This window comes from Panulirus ornatus, chromosome 12 (genome assembly GCF_036320965.1).
Source record: "Panulirus ornatus isolate Po-2019 chromosome 12, ASM3632096v1, whole genome shotgun sequence".
Taxonomy (NCBI): domain Eukaryota; kingdom Metazoa; phylum Arthropoda; class Malacostraca; order Decapoda; family Palinuridae; genus Panulirus; species Panulirus ornatus.
This window is the reverse complement of record NC_092235.1, coordinates 50,906,825-50,931,657: the sequence shown is the minus strand read 5'-3', so window position 1 is coordinate 50,931,657 and position 24,833 is coordinate 50,906,825. Positions and strand designations below refer to the sequence as shown.

General features: G+C 41.8%; 1 protein-coding gene across 12 annotated transcripts in view; it reads left to right on the top strand.

The window, feature by feature from the left end:
* LOC139752051 (uncharacterized) overlaps positions 1–24,833 on the top strand; it is a 233,328-nt gene that overhangs the window by 15,039 nt on the left and 193,456 nt on the right. For 3 of the 12 annotated variants that reach the window (XM_071667874.1, XM_071667882.1, XM_071667877.1), the window contains exons 1-2: positions 9,502–9,619; positions 10,606–11,191. In XM_071667874.1, coding sequence (XP_071523975.1) covers positions 10,625–11,191 — 567 coding nt within the window. In that variant the 5' untranslated portion in view covers positions 9,502–9,619; positions 10,606–10,624. The other 9 variants (XM_071667876.1, XM_071667880.1, XM_071667872.1 and 6 more) reach the window with 7 other exon arrangements.

Below are 24,833 nucleotides of genomic sequence, written 5' to 3'. Positions count from 1 at the left end.
TCAGGCACCTCACCATGAATCATACATACATTGAATAACCTTACCAACGAGTCAACAATACAGTCACCCCCTTTTTTAATAAATTCCACTACAATACCATTCAAACCTGCTGCCTTGCCAGCTTTCATCTTCCGCAAAGCTTTTACTACCTCTTCTCTGTTTACCAAATCATTTTCCCTAACCCTCTCACTTTGCACACCACGTCGATCAAAACACCCTATATCTGCCACTCTATCATCAAACACATTCAACAAACCTTCAAAATACTCACTCCATCTCCTTCTCACATCACCACTACTTGTTATCACCTCCCCATTAGCCCCCTTCACTGAAGTTCCCATTTGCTCCCTTGTCTTACGCACTTTATTTACCTCCTTCCAGAACATCTTTTTATTCTCCCTAAAATTTAATGATACTCTCTCACCCCAACTCTCATTTATATATTTATTATATTTTGTCGCTGTTTCCCGTGTTAGCGAGGTAGCGCAAGGAAACAGATGAAAGAATGGCCCAACCCACCCACACACACATGTATATACCTACACGTCCACACATGCACATATACACATCTATACATTTCAACGTGTCGTTATGTATACTTACATACACACATATATGCACATGTACATAATTCATACTTGCTGCCTTTATTCATTCCCGTCGCCACCCCGCCACACATGGAATGGCATCCCCCTCCCCCAGCATGCGGGCAAAGTAGCGCTAGAAAAAGACAACAAAGGCCTCAATCGGTCACACTCAGTCTCTAGCTGTCATGTATAATGCAACAAAACCACAGCTCCCTTTCCACATCCAGGCCCCATTAAACTTTCCATGGTTTACCCCAGACGCTTCCAATGCCCTGGTTCAATCCACTGACAGCACGTCGACCCCGGTATACCGCATCATTCCAATTCACTCTATTCCATGCACGCCTTTCACCCTCCTTCATGTTCAGGCCCCGATCACTCAAAATATTTTTCACTCCATCTTTCCACCTTCAATTTGGTCTCCCACTTCTCCTCGTTCCCTCCACCTCTGACACATATATCCTCTTTGTCAATCTCTCCTCACTCATTCTCTCCATGTGACCAAACTATTTAAAAAAAAAAAGGTGTATATATATATATATATATATATATATATATATATATATATATATATATATATATATATATATATATATATATATATATATATATATATATATATATGCAAGGCAGCAGGTTTGGATGGTATTGCAGTGGAATTTATTAAAAAAGGGGGTGACTGTATTAGTGACTGGTTGGTAAGGTTATTTAATGTATGTATGACTCATGGTGAGGTGCCTGAGGATTGGCGGAATGCGTGCATAGTGCCATTGTACAAAGGCAAAGGGGATAAGAGTGAGTGCTCAAATTACAGAGGTATAAGTTTGTTGAGTATTCCTGGCAAATTATATGGGAGGGTATTGATTGAGAGGGTGAAGGCATGTACAGAGCATCAGATTGGGGAAGAGCAGTGTGGTTTCAGAAGTGGGAGAGGATGTGTGGATCAGGTGTTTGCTTTGAAGAATGTATGTGAGAAATACTTAGAAAAGCAAATGGATTTGTATGTAGCATTTATGGATCTGGAGAAGGCATATGATAGAGTTGATAGAGATGCTCTGTGGAAGGTATTAAGAATATATGGTGTGGGAGGCAAGTTGTTAGAAGCAGTGAAAAGTTTTTATCGAGGATGTAAGGCATGTGTACGTGTAGGAAGAGAGGAAAGTGATTGGTTCTCAGTGAATGTAGGTTTGCGGCAGGGGTGTGTGATGTCTCCATGGTTGTTTAATTTGTTTATGGATGGGGTTGTTAGGGAGGTGAATGCAGGAGTTTTGGAAAGAGGGGCAAGTATGAAGTCTGTTGGGGATGAGAGAGCTTGGGAAGTGAGTCAGTTGTTGTTCGCTGATGATACAGCGCTGGTGGCTGATTCATGTGAGATACTGCAGAAGCTGGTGACTGAGTTTGGTAAAGTGTGTGAAAGAAGAAAGTTAAGAGTAAATGTGAATAAGAGCAAGGTTATTAGGTACAGTAGGGTTGAGGGTCAAGTCAATTGGGAGGTGAGTTTGAATGGAGAAAAACTGGAGGAAGTGAAGTGTTTTAGATATCTGGGAGTGGATCTGGCAGCGGATGGAACCATGGAAGCGGAAGTGGATCATACGGTGAGGGAGGGGGCGAAAATTCTGGGAGCCTTGAAGAATGTGTGGAAGTCGAGAACATTATCTCGGAAAGCAAAAATGGGTATGTTTGAAGGAATAGTGGTTCCAACAATGTTGTATGGTTGCGAGGCGTGGGCTATGGATAGAGTTGTGCGCAGGAGGATGGATGTGCTGGAAATGAGATGTTTGAGGACAATGTGTGGTGTGAGGTGGTTTGATCGAGTGAGTAACGTAAGGGTAAGAGAGATGTGTGGAAATAAAAAGAGCGTGGTTGAGAGAGCAGAAGAGGGTGTTTTTCACTCCATCTTTCCACCTCCAATTTGGTCTCCCTCCGACACATATATCCTCTTGGTCAATCTTTCCTCACTCATTCTCTCCATGTGACCAAACCATTTCAAAACACCCTCTTCTGCTCTCTCAACCACGCTCTTTTTAATTCCACACATCTCTCTTACCCTTACGTTACTTACTCGATCAAACCACCTCACACCACACATTGTCCTCAAACATCTCATTTCCAGCACATCCATCCTCCTGCGCACAACTCTATCCATAGTCCACGCCTCGCAACCATACAACATTGTTGGAACCACTATTCCTTCAAACATACCCATTTTTGCTTTCCGAGATAATGTTCTCGACTTCCACACATTCTTCAAGGCTCCCAGAATTTTCGCCCCCTCCCTCACCGTATGATCCACTTCCGCTTCCATGGTTCCATCCGCTGCCAGATCCACTCCCAGATATCTAAAACACTTCACTTCCTCCAGTTTTTCTCCATTCAAACTCACCTCCCAATTGACTTGACCCTCAACCCTACTGTACCTAATAACCTTGCTCTTATTCACATTTACTCTTAACTTTCTTCTTTCACACACTTTACCAAACTCAGTCACCAGCTTCTGCAGTTTCTCACATGAATCAGCCACCAGCGCTGTATCATCAGCGAACAACAACTGACTCACTTCCCAAGCTCTCTCATCCCCAACAGACTTCATACTTGCCCCTCTTTCCAAAACTCTTGCATTCACCTCCCTAACAACCCCATCCATAAACAAATTAAACTACCATGGAGACATCACACACCCCTGCCGCAAACCTACATTCACTGAGAACCAATCACTTTCCTCTCTTCCTACACGTACACATGCCTTACATCCTCGATAAAAACTTTTCACTGCTTCTAACAACTTGCCTCCCACACCATATATTCTTAATACCTTCCACAGAGCATCTCTATCAACTCTATCATATGCCTTCTCCAGATCCATAAATGCTACATACAAATCCATTTGCTTTTCTAAGTATTTCTCACATACATTCTTCAAAGCAAACACCTGATCCACACATCCTCTACCACTTCTGAAACCACACTGCTCTTCCCCAATCTGATGCTCTGTACATGCCTTCACCCTCTCAATCAATACCCTCCCATATAATTTGCCAGGAATACTCAACAAACTTATACCTCTGTAATTTGAGCACTCACTCTTATCCCCTTTGCCTTTGTACAATGGCACTATGCACGCATTCCGCCAATCCTCAGGCACCTCACCATGAGTCATACATACATTAAATAACCTTACCAACCAGTCAACAATACAGTCACCCCCTTTTTTAATAAATTCCACTGCAATACCATCCAAACCTGCTGCCTTGCCGGCTTTCATCTTCCGCAAAGCTTTTACTACCTCTTCTCTGTTTACCAACTCATTTTCCCTAACCCTCGCACTTTGCACACCACCTTGACCAAAACACCCTATATCTGCCACTCTATCATCAAACACATTCAACAAACCTTCAAAATACTCATTCCATCTCCTTCTCACATCACCACTACTTGTTATCACCTCCCCATTTGCGCCCTTCACTGAAGTTCCCATTTGCTCCCTTGTCTTACGCACTTTATTTACCTCCTTCCAGAACATCTTTTTATTCTCCCTAAAATTTAATGATGCTCTCTCACCCCAACTCTCATTTGCCCTTTTTTTCACCTCTTGCACCTTTCTCTTGACCTCCTGTCTCTTTCTTTTATACGTCTCCCACTCAATTTCATTTTTTCCCTGCAAAAATCGTCCAAATGCCTCTCTCTTCTCTTTCACTAATACTCTTACTTCTTCATCCCACCACTCACTACCCTTTCTAATCAACCCACCTCCCACTCTTCTCATGCCACAAGCATCTTTTGCGCAATCCATCACTGATTCCCTAAATACATCCCATTCCACCCCCAGAAGAGGGTGTTTTGAAATTGTTTGGGCACATGGAGATAATGAGTGAGGAAAGATTGACCAAGAGGATATATGTGTCGGAGGTGGAGGGCACGAGGAGAAGTGGGAGACCAAATTGGAGGTGGAAAGATGGAGTGAAAAAGATTTTGTGTGATCGGGACCTGAACATGCAGGAGGTTGAAAGGAGGGAAAGGAATAGAGTGAATTGGATCGATGTGGTATACCGGGGTTGACGTGCTGTCGGTGGATTGAATCAGGGCATGTGAAGTGTCTGGGGTAAACCATGGAAAGCTGTGTAGGTATGTATATTTGCGTGAGTGGACGTATGTATATACATGTGTATGGGGGTGGGTTGGGCCATTTCTTTCGTCTGTTTCCTTGCGCTACCTCGCAAACGCGGGAGACAGCGACAAAAAAAAAAAAAAAATATATATATATATATATATATATATATATATATATATATATATATATATATATATATATATATATATATATATCAGCTGGTGACTGAGTTTGGTAAAGTGTGTGAAAGAAGAAAGTTAAGAGTAAATGTGAATAAGAGCAAGGTTATTAGGTACAGTAGGGTTGAGGGTCAAGCCAATTGGGAGGTAAGTTTGAATGGAGAAAAACTGGAGGAAGTAAAGTGTTTTAGATATCTGGGAGTGGATATGGCAGCGGATGGAACCATGGAAGTGGAAGCGAATCATAGGGTGGGGGAGGGGGCGAAAATCCTGGGAGCCTTGAAGAATGTGTGGAAGTCGAGAACATTATCTCGGAAAGCTAAAATGGGTATGTTTGAAGGAATAGTGGTTCCAACAATGTTGTATGGTTGCGAGGCGTGGGCTATGGATAGAGTTGTGCGCAGGAGGGTGGATGTGCTGGAAATGAGATGTCTGAGGACAATGTGTGGTGTGAGGTGGTTTGATCGAGTAAGTAATGTAAGGGTAAGAGAGATGTGTGGAAATAAAAAGAGCGCGGTTGAGAGAGCAGAAGAGGGTGTTTTGAAATGGTTTGGGCACATGGAGAGAATGAGTGAGGAAAGATTGACCAAGAGGATATATGTGTCGGAGGTGGAGGGAACGAGGAGAAGTGGGAGACCAAATTGGAAAGATGGAGTGAAAATGATTTTGTGTGATCGGGGCCTGAACATGCAGGAGGGTGAAAGGAGGGCAAGGAATAGAGTGAATTGGATCGATGTGGTATACGGGGTTGACGTACTGTCAGTGGATTGAATCAGGGCATGTGAAGCGTCTGGGGTAAACCATTGAAAGGTGTGTGGGGCCCGGATTTGGAAAGGGAGCTGTGGTTTCGGGCATTATTGCATGACAGCTAGAGACTGAGTGTGAACGAATGGGGCCTTTGTTGTCTTTTCCTAGTGCTACCTCGCACACATGAGGGGGGAGGGGGATGGTATTCCATGTGTGGCGAGGTGGCGATGGGAGTTAATGGGGGCAGACAGTGTGAATTGTGTGTATGGGTATATATGTATGTGTCTGTGTGTGTATATGTATGTGTACATTGAGATTTATAGGTATGTATATTTGCGTGTGTGGACGTGTATGTATATACATTGTGTATGGGGGTGGGTTGGGCCATTTCTTTCGTCTGTTTCCTTGCGCTACCTCGCAAACGCGGGAGACAGCGACAAAGCAAAATAAAAAAAAATATAAATATATATATATATATATATATATATATATATATATATATATATATATATATATATATATATATATATAAACTGGAGGAAGTAAAGTGTTTTAGATATCTGGGAGTGGATCTGGCAGCGGATGAACCATGGAAGCGGAAGTATATCATAGGGTGGGGGAGGGGGCGAAAATTCTGGGAGCCTTGAAGAATGTGTGGAAGTCGAGAACATTATCTCGGAAAGCGAAAATGAGTATGTTTGAAGGAATAGTGGTTCCAACAATGTTGTATGGTTGCGAGGCGTGGGCTATTGATAGAGTTGTGCGCAGGAGGGTGGATGTGCTGGAAATGAGATGTTTGAGGACAATGTGTGGTGTGAGGTGGTTTGATCGAGTAAGTAACGTAAGGGTAAGAGAGATGTGTGGAAATAAAAAGAGCGTGGTTGAGAGAGCAGAAGAGGGTGTTTTGAAATGGTTTGGGCACATGGAGAGAATGAGTGAGGAAAGATTGACCAAGAGGATATATGTGTCGGAGGTGGAGGGAACGAGGAGAAGTGGGAGACCAAATTGGAGGTGGAAAGATGGAGTGAAAAAGATTTTGTGTGATCGGGGCCTGAACATGCAGGAGGGTGAAAGGAGGGCAAGGAATAGAGTGAATTGGATCGATGTGTTATACCGGGGTTGACGTGCTGTCAGTGGATTGAATTAGGGCATGTGAAGCGTCTGGGGTAAACCATGGAAAGCTGTGTAGGTATTTATATTTGCGTGTGTGGACGTACATGTGTATGGGGGTGGGTTGGGCCATTTCTTTCGTCTGTTTCGTTGCGCTACCTCGCAAATGCGGGAGACAGCGACAAAGGAAAAAAAAAAGAAAAAATACCTCTGCAGTTTCTCACACGAATCAGCCACCAGAGCTTTATCATCAGAGAACAACTGACTCACTTACCAGGCCCTGTCATCCACAACAGCCTGCTTACTCGCCCCTCTTTCTAAAACTCTTGCATTTACCACCCTAACCATCCCATCCATGAATTATTATCAAACCATGGGAACATCACACACCCCTACCGCAAACTGACCTTCACTGGGAACCAATCACTTTCCTCTCTTCCTACTCGTACACTTGCCTTACATCCCTTTAAGAGAGAAAAAAAAAAAAGACTTTTCACTGCTTCTAACAGCTTACCTCCCATACCATGTACTCTTAAGACCTTCCACAAAGCGTCTCTATCAAACCTATCATATGCCTTCTCTAGATCCATAAATGCCACATACATATCATTCTGTTTTTCTAAGTATTTCTCACGCATTCTTCAAAGCAAACACATGATCCACACATCCTCTACCACTTCTGAAACCACACTGCTCCTCCCCAATCTGATGCTCTGTACATTCCTTCACCCTCTCAGTCAATACCCTCCCATACAATTTTCCATTGGTATTCAACAAACGTATGCCTCTGTAGTTTGAACACTCATCTTTATCCCCTTTGCCTTTGTACAATGGCACTATACATGCATTCCGCCTATCCTCAGGCATGTACAATGACACTAGACATGCATTTCCCCAATCCTCAGGCACTGTACCCTGATCCATACATACATTAGATATCCTTACCAACCAATCAACAACAGTCACCCCATTTCTTAATAAATTCAACTGCAATACCATCCAAACCCGCCGCCTTGCCGGATTTCATCTTCTACAAGGCTTTCACCACCTCTTCTCTCTTAACTAAACCATTCTCCCTGACCCTTTCACTTCGCACACCATCTGCTACTGTCATCAGACACATTCAAGAAACCTTCAAGATATTCACTCCATCTTTTCTCTTCATCACTACCAGTTATCACCTCCCCCCCTTGGCCCCTTCACCGATGTTCCCATTTGTTCTCCTGTCTTTCGCAGGTTTGCACCTTCCTCTTGACCTCCTGCCGCTTCCTTTTATATATATCTCCCAGTCATTTGCTCTCCTTCCTTGTAAGTATCGTCCAAACGCCTGTCTTTTCTCATTCACTAACAGCTTTACTTCGTCCCACCACTCACTACCCTTTTTAATCTGCCCACCTCCCACCTTTCTCATGCCCCATGCATCCTTTGCACATACCATCACTGCTTCCCTAAATACATCCCATTCCTCACACACTCCTCTCACGTCATTTGCTCTCATCTTTTGCCATTATACACTCTGTTTCTTCTGGTACTTCCTCACAGAAGTCTCCATTCAAGGGTTATTTACTCTCATCGTTCTCGTCTCCCCCATGATATTTCTTCCCTTTTGAAAACGTTTACAAATCTTCACCTTTGCCTCCACAAGATAGTGATCAGACATCCTTCCAGTTGCCTCTCTCAGCGCATTTACATCCAAAAGTCTATCTTTTACACGCCTATCAATTAACACATTATGCAATAATGGCCTTTGACCATCTTTCCTACTCATATACGTATACTTATGTATATCTCTTTTTAAACCAGGTATTCCCAATTACCAGTCTTTTTACGCACACAAATCCACAAGCTCTTCACCCCCTTGCACACATAATCATCATAATAGCATCTTTGTTACACTGGTAGTAAGATGATCGCGAAAACATTAAGTCGACAAGGTTCGGCTGTTATCACAACAATATAACTATGTTGTATATGAACGATTCTGTCAATTTTAGGAGTAAAATGTCTGATATTACCACAAGTTTATACCAAATTTAAGGGTACTAGTTTTTTCTAAGTTATCATATAGTCGAACTAAGCTGTAGTATGCAGGTGGCTCTTGTCCGCTTGATTTTAGCATCAATTTGGTTATCAAGAGTGACAAAGAATTTCTATCGAAGTGATCACTTACTAACGAAACGTGGGTTAGTTATTAAGAATTAACTTTAGTATTCTTGAAAATGTCAGAGAATGTGTACCAACATCATTAACGTTAATGAACAATATACAACTTTATAGTATCATGAGAAATTATTTTATTACTTGGTATGTTTTTTGGTCAATTTTAGATATAGTTCAGTTTTAGTTTAGATATTTACAATATTCTAAGTCCTAGATCCTACTCATTATTGGAATACAGATGTTACGTTGTCGATATTGTATCTAGCTCTTCTCTCAATATTCGGCCCTCTGTTTACTACTTTTTTCCTGTAAGTCTTCTCTAAGTAGATATGATAGATTTGAAACTGAATTACGCAAGTTCTACTGTGAACATTTTAATAGTCAAATAAGTCGTGTTTTACTTAATATAAGGTATGTGCCCATAATATTTAAGTACATTCGACAAGTTATAGCTCAGTGGTTGGTATCCCTGACGAATTTATGTTAACGGAAGTTTGAATGAATTTAAAAAAAGACAAATTGTGATCGTAATAGCAAAATGTATGAGGAAAGTAGTCTCTTGTCTTAAATATAGTAATGTCAGATGATGAAACGTCCGGTAGCGAACGTAGTATTAACGACTAATATGTAAACAAAGAAGCAGAATCGAACGAACGCCATTGTTATTCTGGAAAATGGCGTCCAGAGGTCAAGGAGATACTGGGTGGCTGTTATAACGTCTCCTTCAGGTGTGTTGTTTACACCGGTGGACATACAATGACAGTGAAACATACAGCATTTTGTCAGTGGTCATAATCTAGGCAATTGAAATGAGTGATTTCACAGAAGAGGATTTCACTTAAATCTGTCATCATGGTTGCGATGGTGTTCAATGTTTTAAGAGAGGTCGTGTCGGAATATAAAAGAATACAAAGAAATTTAGATATCAGTAAACTACTGGGTCCTTTCCATGATGTTTGTGAGAGTGCAAGAGATTTGGAGCACAAAGATAGGTGTGTTAAGAATACAAAGACGAAACCAAACTTCCATGCATCAAAGGAAGCTCGAAGAATGACATTCACGAATTTATAGGAAAGTAATGTATATACTAAGTAGATTCTTCATCGTATCTGTGTCACTCCTTTCAATTACTGTTATTGGTAAATCATTCCATATGTTAATCCTGTTGAAAAAGTAGTTCATCTCATTCGAGGTTAAACGTTTGCCCATACCTTTTATTTTATTTGTTAATCTGTATATATTCATAAAATAATGAAAATCAAACCTTATGGTCGCCTTCAGTCCGGAAAGTGGTACTACTGCATATGTTAAGTTTTATCAAGAGCTGCAGTTTTCAATCTGCTTCCTACTTGACATCCTGGTGCTTGGGTTAATCTACTGTAAACAGGTATCAAGTGATCTGTCACAGGTAGATTTGATTATGCGGTGAAGCAGTCTAATTATTCAAGAAAAAAATGAAGGAATGTGTTACTAGGTTTTGCTGTATGGGCTCAGTCAGTCCTAGTTGTATGGTAGGAGAAAAGGGCACCATTATATGAGTTTGAGTTGTACATGTAGTTTGCATGTTTGTTTTGGTTCATTCATGATTTCTCAAAGTGCATGGACTTAATTCTCGTGAATTTTGCTGGTTTATGTGAAATTATGGTTATCAAATGTTTGTTTAATATCTGGGTGTTGATTAACAATTTGTTAGTGTGTTCTTTCTCATTTACAGTAATATAGTGACATACAACATGTCATCTGATGAAAAAATAATGGAGGAGATGGGGGAGACTTCCCACGACACCCCCCAGGCAATAACGATTACCATTATGGACCCATCAGCCTTGGAGACTACCACTCTTGATTCAACCTTGGTGACATCAGTGCAAACCCAAGACACTACCCATGGCACTAGTACAATACTAATGGTTCCTAGAGAGGGTCAGCCTAGCATTAGTGTTGAACAGGGTGAAAAAGACATCCTTCAGACTGTCACAGAAACACATATGGGAACCCATGAATTACCTGTGATATCTAACATTTCTAATCCTGAGGAAGAAACTAGTGAACAAAGTACAATACATGTGACAACAAAGACGGAGGTTAATGAAGAAGGGGAAGGTGAAGTCCTGGACGAGGGTGAAGAGGAAGATACAGATGATCCTGTTGGACAGCATTGTTTGATATGTAATGTTGATATGCCACCTGAACACACAGAAGAACCAGTCCCCATTTTCAAGACACAGACCACGACCACACAAAGAAAAATGGCAGTCCTCTTAGGCTCTCTTATCGGAATGAAATTGACTTCCCGAAAGGTAAGATATGCATTGGTTCCATTTACTAATTTAGAGAGGGTTAGTACAGTACAATACATGTTGAATATTTTTGAAACAGTGGTCACTATGTATCTAAAGATTTATTTGTTCGAGGTTCAGAAGCAGTTATAAAACATTATTGGTTATTGTGTATATGATACAGAGGGTTCTTACCAACTTCTTGCCAAAAAAAAAATAATTTGATGACGTATAGTGTGGTAAGCATTAATTTAAAGAAATAGTAGGAAGGGAGTGGAAGCAAGATTGGATAGGTTTTAAAAAAGAATGCTGTTTACTGGTTTAGGATTTAGAGAGGTTTATATTTATGTAGTTTATGAGTAGGACTAAAGTGTGTTCTGAGTGAGCAATTTGATACTGATATGCTTGCAAGAGATGAGAAACACCCCTTTTGATGATCTGATTTACTTCACTGATATCGTGTATCATTCAAGGGAATTGACCCAAAGGTTTTTATTCATCCATGTGTCGGTGCTACAAGAGATGTAGCTGAGGATATTTTTTGTTGTTGTTGTTGTTGGAGGGTCCATTCATGGACAAAAGTCCTTATCAGGGCCAGGCCTTAATTGAGATATACAGAGGATTAATGAAAGAGAATAAGGAGAGACAAGGGAAAGTATTTATTGATGTTGAAGGAAGTGGAAAACCCATCATTTAAGATGTGCCAGGTCATAGTTATTAGGAAAGATGTGTGAGGTTTGGGAGTTTCAAAGCTTTGAGGTGCAGGGAAAGAAACGTCAAAATGGCTCATCCTTGAGTCGCCAATAGCTACATAGTAATCAAGTGATGCAGCAGCTTGCTAAGAATTGCATGGACAAGCTATTGGTTGGGGCACACAAGCTCTCGGCTGTTGGAAGCAAAAACAAAAGTGATACCTATAAAAGAGGGAAAATTGATGTACATTGAAGTGTAGGGCAAGCATGTCAAGTATTGAAGTTAGCTTGGGAGAGTTTATAAGTTGGACCACTTTTGACAACTCTGTCTAGTAAGGATACAGAGCTAGAATCACACCAGATGTGAGAGCAGTACTCCATACAAGGATATTAATGCTTTGTATAGATGGAGCAAATGTTTGGAAGAAAAGAACTTTCGACATCTGAACAGGCCTCCCAGTTTCTTAGAGGCAGATTTTATTATTTCTATATTGTGGGGGTTTCCAAAAAAGAGTGGATGTTACATTATTATCATGTATGTTCATTGCGTCAAGAGGTGGAATTATAGATCCATCAAAGGAGAGAGGAAAGCTGTAAGGAGTTTTAGACAGGGATTGGTAGAAACTGGGTTTTAGAGGCAGTGAACTTAACCAGATATTCTCTACCCCACTGAGATATCCTGTTCGAGTTTATTGAGGTATTTGTGTCAAGACATGATGCAGATTGAGTGAGAGATTGAGCAGAATTGAACAATGTGGAAGAATGCAGTGTGAAGTCATCTGTATTTGATTACATTTAGTTATATGTAGAAGAGAGGAAATTGTTGATATAAAGGAGAAAAAGTGTATGGGACAGGAAAGAACCTTAAGGGACACCACAGTTGATGCAAAATGGTTGGGGGTTGGGAAGCTGATCCATCAACAACTGTGGGGATAGGATAGATCTGCCAGAGAGGAAGCTGGATATGAAGGAGCAGAGTGAGGGAAGGATACCAAAAGAGGGAGTGTAGAGTTGAGACCCCAGTGTCGCACCTTGTCATATGCTTTGGGTATGTCAAGGGCAACTACATAGGATTTCCAAAAATCTTTCAGGGATTATGACCAGGCATTAGTAAGATTAGAATAAGGTATCACCAGTGGATCTCGCTGTACAGAAGCCGTACTGGTGATCAGAGAGAAGGCCGTGATTTTCAAGAATCTATGGGTATGGGTATTGAGGATGGATTCATAGACTTTGTAAATGGTGTCAAAGTAACAGGACTATAGTTCAAGAGGTCAGAATAGTCACCCTTCATAGGGATGGGATATACCAATGCATGCTTCCAAGAAGAAGGAAAAGTTGTGGTTTTTAAATAGAAATCAACATGAGAAAGTACAGGTGTAGGTTTAGAGGCAGACTCTCTCAGAACATGGGGATGGATGCCATCAGGACCATAAGCCTTACTTATGTCCAGAGAGAAAAGTGCTTTGGACATAATGAAAAGAGATCGCTGGGTGGGGCATAGTATTAGTTAGAGGGGAGCATCAGGAGGTGAAGGCCTGTTATTCTTTCAAGATGGAGTTAAGGGGAAAAACAGGAACCAAAGAGAGTGGCTTTGTCCAATACATTTAGCCTAAGACTATATTGTATATACTAGTGCAAGAGTAAGGTTTTTAAGACTAAATTTCTCCCCAGGGTTTGTATGTTTTTTAAGCTGTTAGAGATTCTTTAAGATCCCTTATGGTTGGAAACCTTTAATCACTGTTTTTTGGTGAGGATTATGTCTTTTACCTTTGATAACCATGTCTCTTTAGTTGCAGCCATCAGCTCTGTCTCGATCTCCCCTTTCCAGTTAGCAAACTCAACTCAGTAACGATGTCATTATTGTATCAGCTAAGATGCTAGTCACACTGGTTGCTTCTTTGTTTTTGGAATACAGACATTGTCCGATAATTGTGACACAGGAATTGAGACAACAGACCACTGGGTCTGTTCAAGGCTGTTGAAATAGTGGGAGATATCAGAAACACAAGGATTAGTGTGATAAAGAGTAGAAAGTCATTCATATGATTCAAATAGAAATGCCTGTAAAATTTTCATTTGACTGAAAAGGCACAAGAAATGTCTGTCATGGACTTGAAGTGAAGTGAAGTATTTATCAAGCTTGTTGATAATGTCACCATGGTGGTGCTTTGACCTGTAATTGTTAGGTGATGCCATATGAAGAAAAATTTCCTCATTTGAAGTTAAATGTTTGCTTGCAAGTTTGTATCCATTATTGGAAGTGAAATCAGACAATTTTAGCTTTAAGTATAGCTTGTAATGTCAAGATGATGATCAACTTCTGATAGTTTTCAATACCTGTATTAGATTATCTCATAATCTTTTACAAGTTGAATGAATTTACATCATTAGCTGGCTTTTGTGGGATTTGTTTCTCTGTCTGGGAGTCATCTTGGAAGTTCACTGCTGTACTCTTCATTCTGTCTCTTTCCACGTTTTATAACCAAAGTTGAGCATGACATTCAAGGTGAGTAAGTATCAATAAATTGTTTAGAGTGAGAATAATTTCTTTAGACTTAAATTCAGAAGCCCTACAGATGAATCCAAAATAATGACATGATCATGATGACATTGACTCCGTATGCAGGTTAATGATTGTTGATGGGCAGTTGTAGTATAAGCCATCAGGCTGCTAGCATCAAGTAGATGGTTAGTGAGGCATTTTCCTCCAGAGAGAAGGGGTTAAAAGGTTTCTCACCTGTGAGGATCCTTGAAATTCTCGTAGAGCTTGTATGAGACCACCCTGGAGAGCACCAACTTTTCATACTTCTAGAACTTACATTCATAGTAATTTACTGTTTGTTAGCACTTGTAGAAATGTGTAAAATAAATGTTTACTATCTCTCTATATATATCTAATGCCACCTGGAACTCCCTCGAGAGGGTTACCATGACAATAGTCTGCATAACTAGTGAACACCAGTGTCTCTTATCCTTTAGTGCCTTACCCTTAACAAGCTACTGGCAGAGGGCAGCTTTAGTGGTGTTTGCAGAGGCATGTACTGACTACTTCTAAATTTCTAAATCTTTTAAAACCTGTGTTGGTGTCTTGTTTGTCATATTTTTGTTAGTATTTTCTTGGTAATTAACCCTTAGATGCCTGTTATGCTTTTAGAGAGTGATGGCTCTCATCTACAGATACATTAGATTTTCCTTTAAGTGTCCTGTTGACCTAGCATACTATTACTAGTGTGTAGAGACCTCTTTAATCACATGGAAGGTATGGAGAAAGGTTCTGCTTTCCTTAGTACCTCAACAACTACCCATATAAGTGTGTGACTTGAAGTACGGGTCATATATTGGTTTTTGGGTGACCTATGTGGAGGAACATTTATGATATATAGTTATGAGGAAAGTGAAGACCAACATGAGGTATGTGAAGAGATACCTGAGTGAATTTAGTGAGATTATTTTAAAGGAGGAAAGCTTACATGGTAGTCATACTCACTCCCCTTTTGCTTATGGTAAAAGTGACACCACAAATGTGCCAAATTTTCTCATTATTTAATTATGGGATGAATAGAGTCTAGTGGCATGTTACATATATATTATTCATCAGTCAAGCTTTGCCTGTCTATGAAATAAGAGCGGATTGTAAAACTAAGTTCAAGCTTAATCAACATTATTCAGATTTTTAGTGTGAAAGGTATATTATCTCTAAATACGGTCATGTTCATAACCACCAAGGTATTATGAAAGTGTACTATGTGAGAGCAAGGTCAGTGCTGTAGAAAGAGAGAAACATGATCTCCAGTATCAGGAGCTGTCAAATATGTCTTCAACTCCCTTCTCTGCTCCTTACTCAGCCATGGATAAGGTCAACACAAATGTAATAACTTTACTTTCACATTATTTTCTGTTGCTATTGATTACTAATCTATTATTGTTTAATTGCTATTGATTACTAATCTATCATTGTTTCAATGTATCTCATCATCTCATTTTTACCATATTCTGTTTTTAGTTATTAGTAATTAAACAAACTTTTACTGCTCCCTTATCACTTTCAAACAGGTATAGAACAATTGTTTACATTTCAGTATAATTGTTAGTATCATTGTTTATCAAATTTGTTTCCTCTATGAAACCTGAATGGAACGTAATACATTGAGGTAGTTGGTGTTTGGAAAGAATGCAATATATGGAGCTTACAAGGAGAATGTATGATAGAACAATTAAAGGGGCTGATGTGAGAGGAAGACCACCTGTGACATGGGAAAATAGAGTGGAAGAGTACTGTAGGGAGAGAAATGTGGGAAGGATGCATGGATTTGTGTATGAGAGGGATGCATGTAAGTGCAGGAATAATTGAATAATTTTGCCCAGGCCACCCTGTACTGGGAGTTCCTGAAGGTATTGGGCATCAGAAACATAGATAGAATTTTCTGTTTTTTATTATTATTAACTGAACAAGGTTTGAAGACTTTTTTTTTTCTGAACATAATTTTTACTTTATTTTGACTCTATAGATCTAAGTTCCCAGTGAATGTTGGTATGCGGCAGGGGAATGTAATGTCCCCATGGTTGTTTAATTTGTGTATGGATGGGGTGGTTAGGGAGGTAAAGGCAAGAGTTTTGGAGAGAGGGGCGATTATGCAATCCATTAGGGATGAGAGGGCCTGGGAAGTGAGTCAGTTGTTTGCCACTGACAGAGCTCTGGTGGTTGATTCAAGTCAGAAACTGCAGAAGTTGGTGACTGAGTTTGAAAAAGTGTGTGAAAGGAGAAAGTTGAGAATAAATGTGAGTAAGATTATTAGGTTCAGTAGGGTTGAGGGTCAAGTTAATTAGGATTTAAGTTTGAATGGAGAAAAATTGGAGGAAGTGAAGAGCTTTAGATATCTGGGAGTGGAGTTAGCAGTGAATGGAACCATGGAAACGGAAGTGAGTCATAAGTTGTGAAAGGGGGCAAATTTTCTGGTAGCGATGAAGAGTGTGTGGAAGGAGAGAATGTTATCTCGGAGAGCAGAAATGGGTATATTTGAAGGAATAGTCATTCCAGTAATGTTATATGGTTGCAAAGCATGGGCTATAGATTGGATTGTATGTAGGAGGGTGGATGTGTTGGAAATGAAATGTTTGAGGACAATATGTGGTGTGAGGTGGTTTGATCGAGTAAGTAATGAAAGGGTAAGAGAGATGTTTAGAAATAGAAAAAATAGTGTGGTTGAGAGAGCAGAAGAGGGTGTGTTGAAATGGTTTGGACATATGGAGAGAATGAGTGAGGAAAGTCCGACAAAGAGGATATTTGTGTCAGAGGTGGAGGGAACAAGGAGTAGTGGGAGACCAAATTGGAGGTGAAAATTGGGGCCTGAACATACTGGAGGGTGAGAGGTATGCAAGGAATAGAGCGAATTCGAACAATGTGGGATACCAGGGCTGATGTGCCGTTGATGGCCTGAACCAGGACATGAGAAACATCTTGGGTAAACCACGAAAAGGTCTGTGGGGCCTGGATATGGATAGGGAGCTGTGGTTTCCTGCATCAGTGAGGTAGCGCCAGGAAATAGACAATGAATGGCCCATCCACTCATGTACACACATATATACATGAACACCCTTATGCGCACATTTACATACATATACATATCAACATATATATACATACACATATGCAGACATTTACATATATACACATGTACATATTCATACTTGCTTGCCTTCATCTACTCCTGTTTTACCCCGCCCCACAGGAAACAGCATCGCTACCCCCTGCTTCAGCAAGGTAGCACCCGGAAAACAGACAGAAAGGCCACATTCGTTTGCAGTTCCTAGCTGTTCTGTGTAATTCACCAAAACCACAGCTCCCTATTCACATCCAGGCTCCACAGACCCTTCCATGGTTTACCTCAGACGTTTCACATGCCCTGGTTCAGTCCATTGACAGTACGTTGACCCCAGTATACCACATCGTTCCAGTTCACCCTATTCCTTGCACTCTTCTCACCCTTCTGTATGTTCAGGCCCCAATCGCTCAGAATCTTTTTCACTCCATCACTCCAACTCCATTTTGGCTTCCCTGCTTCTCCCTGCCCCCTCCACCTCTTGACACACACATTCCCTCTGTCAACCTTTCCCCACTCAACTTCACCTGTCCAGACCACCTCAACACACCCCTCTCTGCTCTCTCAACCACATTCTTTTTGTTTCCACACATTTCTCTTACACCTTCACTCACTCAACCAAGCCACCTCACACTACACATTGTCCTCAAACATCTCATTTCCAACACATCCACCCTCCTCTGCACAACCCCATCCACAGCCCATGCCTCGCATCCATAAAACATTGTCGGAACCACTGTTCCCTCAAACACACCCACTCTTGCTCTTTAAGACAGCATTCTCTCCTGCCACACATTCTTCATTGCTCCCAGAACCCCCTCTCCCACCCCGTTACTCACTTCCACGGCTCCATCCCCTGTCAAGACCACTCCCAGATATCCAAAACACCCGCCCTCCTCCAACCCCTTTCCACTCAAACCCACATCCCAACCAACCCAACAACCTTGCTCCTATTCACACCTATTCTCACCTTTCTCCCTTCACACACCCCTCCAAACTTAGTCAGCAACTTCTGCAGCCTCTCACATTAATCAGCCACCAGAGCTGCACCATCAGTGAACAACAACTGTCTCACTTCCCAGGCTCTTCCATCCCCAACAAACCGCACACTCCCCCACTCCCCCTTCCCCCTCCAAAAAGATCCCGCACCCACCTAGCCAACCACGCAATCCACAAACAAATTAAACAACCATGGGGACATCAAACACCCGTGCCGCAAACTGACATTCACCGAGAACCAATCACTCTCCTCCCTTCCCACTAAAACATGCCTCACATCCTTGGCAAAACTCCTCACTGCTTCCAGCAACTTACCTCCCACACTATACACTCTCAAAAACTTCCACAAAGCATCCATATCAACCCATCATATGCCTTCTCCAGATCCACAAATCCACCTGTCCCTCCAAGCACTTCTCACACACACTCCCCTAAGCAAACACCTGGTCCACTCACCCTCCACCACCTCTGAAACCACACTCCCCGCCTCCTTCAATCTGATGCTCTGTACATGCCTTCACCCTTTCAATCAATGCCTGCCCATATAATATCCCAGGGATACTCAACAGACTTATTCCTCTGTAGTTCGAACAGTCACTTTTATCCCCCTTGCCTCTGCACAGTGGCACTACGCATGCATTCCACTAGTCCCCAGGCACCCCGCCACAGTCCACACGTACATCGAATATTCCCACCAACTAATCAACAACACAGTCACCCCCCTTCCTTAACAAATTCCACTGGAACACCATCCAAACCTGACGCCTTGCTGGATTGCATCCTCTGCAAAGCCTTCACTACCTCTTTCTTTACCAAACCACTCTCCCCGACCCTCTCACTTCGCACACCACCCCGACCAAAACACCGTATATCTGCCACTCTATCATCAAACACATTCAACAAACCTTTAAAACACAACTTCACCTCCCTCACACCCCATCAATACCTGTTTACCCCCCTCCCAACTTGCCCCCTTCACTGATGTTCCCATTTGTTCTCTTGTCTTATACTCATTATTTACCTCCTTCCAAAACATCTTTTTATTCTCCCTAAGATTTGATGATACTCTCTTACCCCAAGTATCATTTGCCCTCTCTCAACTCTTGCACCTTCCTCTTGACCCCCTGCTGCTTTCTTTTATACATCTCCCAGTCATTTGCACTACTTCCCTGCAAGTATCATCCAAATGCCTCTCTTTTCTCTTTAACTAACAACCTTACTTCTTTATTGTACCATTCACTACCCTTTCTAATCTGCCCATTTCCCACTTTTCTCATGTCACATGCATCTTTTGCACAAGCCATCACAGCTTCCCTAAATACATCCCATTCCTTACCCACTCCCCCTCATGTCATTTGCTCTCACCTTTTGCCATTCTACACTCAGTCTCTCCTGGTACTTCCTCACACAAGTTTCCTTTCCAAGCTCACTTACTCTCACCACTCTCTTCTCCCCAACATTCTCTCTTCTTTTTTGAAAACCTCTACAAACCTTCATCTTCTCCAGAGGATAGTGATCAGACATCCTCCAGCTGCCCCGCTCAGCACATTAACATCCAAAAGTCTCTCTTTTGCATGTCTATCAATTAACACGTAATCCAGTAATGCCCTTTGACCAACCCTCCCACTCACATACGTATACTTATGTATATCTTTATTTTTAAACCAGGCTTTCCTAATCACCAGTCTTTTTTTCAGCACACATCTTCACGAGCTCTTCACCGTTTCCATTTACAGCACTGAACACCCATGCACACCTATTATACCCTTAACTGCCACATTACTCACCTTCACATTATAATCACCCATCACTATGTTCCGGTCTCCTGCATCAAAGCTACTTACACACACACTCAGCTGCTCCCAAAACACTTGCCTCTCATGATCTTTCGTCTTGTGACCAAGTGCGTAGGCACTAATGATCACCCATATCTCTCCATCCACTTTTAGGTTTACCCTCATCAATCTAGAATTTACTTTCTTATGTAAACTCTCACATACTCCCACAACTCCTGCTTCTGGAGTAGTGCTACTCCTTCTGTAGCTCTATCTTCTCACCAGCCCCTGACTTCCTTAGCTCTTGTCCTCTCAACAACCCCTGACTTCCTTAGCTCTTGTCCTCTCAACAACCCCTGACTTTACTCCCAAGACTTTCCCAAACCGCTCTTCCCCTTTACCCTTGAGCTTCATTTCACTCAGAGCCAGAACATCAAAGTTTCTTTCCTCAAACATACTACTTATCTCTCCTTTCTTCTCATCTTGGTTACACCCACACACATTCAGACACCCCAATCTGAGCCTTCGAGGAGGATGAGCATTCCTGCTTGACTCCTTCTTTTCCCCTATTTAGAAATTTTGATACAAGGTGGGGAAGGCTTCCAGCCCCCCTGCTGCCACCCATTTTAGCTGCCTTGTAAGACACGCGGGGAATACATGGGAAGTTTTTCCTCTCCCCAACCCCGGAGATATGTGTATTTATGTATGTGTGCATGTATGGGCATTATGTATATATATATTTATTTATTTATTTTATTTTGCTTTGTCGCTGTCTCCCACGTTTGCGAGGTAGCGCAAGGAAACAGACGAAAGAAATGGCCCAACCCACCCCCATGCACATGTATATACATACACGTCCACACACGCAAATATGCATACCTATATATCTCAATGTACACATATGTATACAAACACAGACACATACATATATACCCATGCACACAATTCACACTGTCTGCCTTTATTCATTCCCATCGCCATCTCACCACACATGGAATACCATTCCCCTCCCCCCTCATGTATGCGAGGTAGCGCTAGGAAAAGACAACAAAGGCCCCATTCGTTCACACTCAGTCTCTAGCTGTCATGCAATAATGCCCGAAACCACAGCTCCCTTTCCACATCCAGGCCCCACACAACTTTCCATGGTTTACCCCAGACGCTTCACATGCCCTCATTCAATCCACTGACAGCACGTCAACCCCGGTATACCACATCGATCCAATTCACTCTATTCCTTGCCCGCCTTTCACCCTCCTGCATGTTCAGGCCCCGATCACTCAAAATCTTTTTCACTCCATCTTTCCACCTCCAATTTGGTCTCCCACTTCTCCTCATTCCCTCCACCTCCGACGCATATATCCTCTTGGTCAATCTTTCCTCACTCATTCTCTCCATGTGCCCAAACCATTTCAAAACACCCTCTTCTGCTCTCTCAACCACGCTCTTTTTATTTCCACACATCTCTCTTACCCTTACATCACTTACTCGATCAAACCACCTCACACCACACATTGTCCTCAAACATTTCCAGCACATCCACCCTCCTGCGCACAACTCTATCCATAGCCCACGCCTCGCAACCATACAACATTGTTGGAACCACTATTCCTTCAAACGTACCCATTTTTGCTTTCCGAGATAATGTTCTCGACTTCCAAACACTCTTCAAGGCTCCCAGGATTTTCGCCCCCTCCCCCACCCTATGATTCACTTCCGCTTCCATGGTTCCATCCGCTGCCAGATCCACTCCCAGATATCTAAAACACTTTACTTCCTCCAGTTTTTCTCCATTCAAACTTACCTCCCAATTGACTTGACCCTCAACCCTACTGTACCTGATAACCTTGCTCTTATTCACATTTACTCTTAACTTTCTTCTTTCACACACTTTACCAAACTCAGTCACCAGCTTCTGCAGTTTCTCACATGAATCAGCCACCAGCACTGTATCATCAGCGAACAACAACTGACTCACTTCCCAAGCTCTCTCATCCCCAACAGACTTCATACTTGCCCCTCTTTCCAAAACTCTTGCATTCACGTCCCTAACAACCCCATCCATAAACAAATTAAACAACCATGAAGACATCACACACCCCTGCTGCAAACCTACATTCACTGAGAACCAATCACTTTCCTCTCTTCCTACACATACACATGCCTTACATCCTCGATAAAAACTTTTCACTGCTTCTAACAACTTGCCTCCCACACCATATATTCATAATACCTTCCACAGAGCATCTCTATCAACTCTATCATATGCCTTCTCCAGATCCATAAATGCTACATACAAATCCATTTGCTTTTCTAAGTATTTCTGACATACATTCTTCAAAGCAAACACCTGATCCACACATCCTCTACCACTTCTGAAACCACACTGCTCTTCCCCAATCTGATGCTCTGTACATGCCTTCACCCTCTCAATCAATACCCTCCCATATAATTTACCAGGAATACTCAACAAACTTATACCTAACAACTTATATATATATATATATATATATATATATATATATATATATATATATATATATATATATATATATATATATATATATATATGTGTGAGAAATACTTAGAAAAGCAAATGGATTTGTATGTAGCATTTATGGATCTGGAGAAGGCATATGATAGAGTTGATAGAGATGCTCTGTGGAAGGTATTAAGAATATATGGTGTGGGAGGAAAGTTGTTAGAAGCAGTGAAAAGTTTTTATCGAGGATGTAAGGCATGTGTACGTGTAGGAAGAGAGGAAAGTGATTGGTTCTCAGTGAATGTAGGTTTGCAGCAGGGGTGTGTGATGTCTCCATGGTTGTTTAATTTGTTTATGGATGGGGTTGTTAGGGAGGTAAATGCAAGAGTTTTGGAAAGAGGGGCAAGTATGAAGTCTGTTGGAGATGAGAGAGCTTGGGAAGTGAGTCAGTTGTTGTTCGCTGATGATACAGCGCTGGTGGCTGATTCATGTGAGAAACTGCAGAAGCTGGTGACTGAGTTTGGTAAAGTGTGTGGAAGAAGAAAGTTAAGAGTAAATGTGAATAAGAGCAAGGTTATTAGGTACAGTAGGGTTGAGGGTCAAGTCAATTGGGAGGTGAGTTTGAATGGAGAAAAACTGGAGGAAGTGAAGTGTTTTAGATATCTGGGAGTGGATCTGGCAGCGGATGGAACCATGGAAGCGGAAGTGGATCATAGGGTGGGGGAGGGGGCGAAAATTCTGGGGGCCTTGAAGAATGTGTGGAAGTCGAGAACATTATCTCGGAAAGCAAAAATGGGTATGTTTGAAGGAATAGTGGTTCCAACAATGTTGTATGGTTGCGAGGCGTGGGCTATGGATAGAGTTGTGCGCAGGAGGATGGATGTGCTGGAAATGAGATGTTTGAGGACAATGTGTGGTGTGAGGTGGTTTGATTGAGTGAGTAACGTAAGGGTAAGAGAGATGTGTGGAAATAAAAAGAGCGTGGTTGAGAGAGCAGAAGAGGGTATTTTGAAGTGGTTTGGGCACATGGAGAGAATGAGTGAGGAAAGATTGACCAAGAGGATATATGTGTCGGAGGTGGAGGGAACGAGTAGAAGAGGGAGACCAAATTGGAGGTGGAAAGATGGAGTGAAAAAGATTTTGTGTGATCGGGGCCTGAACATGCAGGAGGGTGAAAGGAGGGCAAGGAATAGAGTGAATTGGAGCGATGTGGTATACCGGGGTTGACGTGCTGTCAGTGGATTGAATCAAGGCATGTGAAGCGTCTGGGGTAAACCATGGAAAGCTGTGTAGGTATGTATATTTGCGTGTGTGGACGTATGTATATACATGTGTATGGGGGGGGTTGGGCCATTTCTTTCGTCTGTTTCCTTGCGCTACCTCGCAAACGCGGGAGACAGCGACAAAGTATAAAAAAAAAAAATATATATATATATATATATATATATATATATTTTTTTTTTTTTTTTTTTTTTTTATACCTTTTATACCTTTCCGAGGTAGCGCAAGGAAACAGACGAAAGAAATGGCCCAACCCCCCCCCCCCCCATACACATGTACATACACACGTCCACACACGCAAATATACATACCTACACAGCTTTCCATGGTTTACCCCAGACGCTTCACATGCCTTGATTCAATCCACTGACAGCACGTCAAACCCTGTATACCACATCGCTCCAATTCACTCTATTCCTTGCCCTCCTTTCACCCTCCTGCATGTTCAGGCCCCGATCACACAAAATCTTTTTCACTCCATCTTTCCACCTCCAATTTGGTCTCCCTCTTCTCCTCGTTCCCTCCACCTCCGACACATATATCCTCTTGGTCAATCTTTCCTCACTCATTCTCTCCATGTGCCCAAACCATTTCAAAACACCCTCTTCTGCTCTCTCAACCACGCTCTTTTTATTTCCACACATCTCTCTTACCCTTACGTTACTTACTCGATCAAACCACCTCACACCACACATTGTCCTCAAACATCTCATTTCCAGCACATCCATCCTCCTGCGCACAACTCTATCCATAGCCCACGCCTCGCAACCATACAACATTGTTGGAACCACTATTCCTTCAAACATACCCATTTTTGCTTTCCGAGATAAT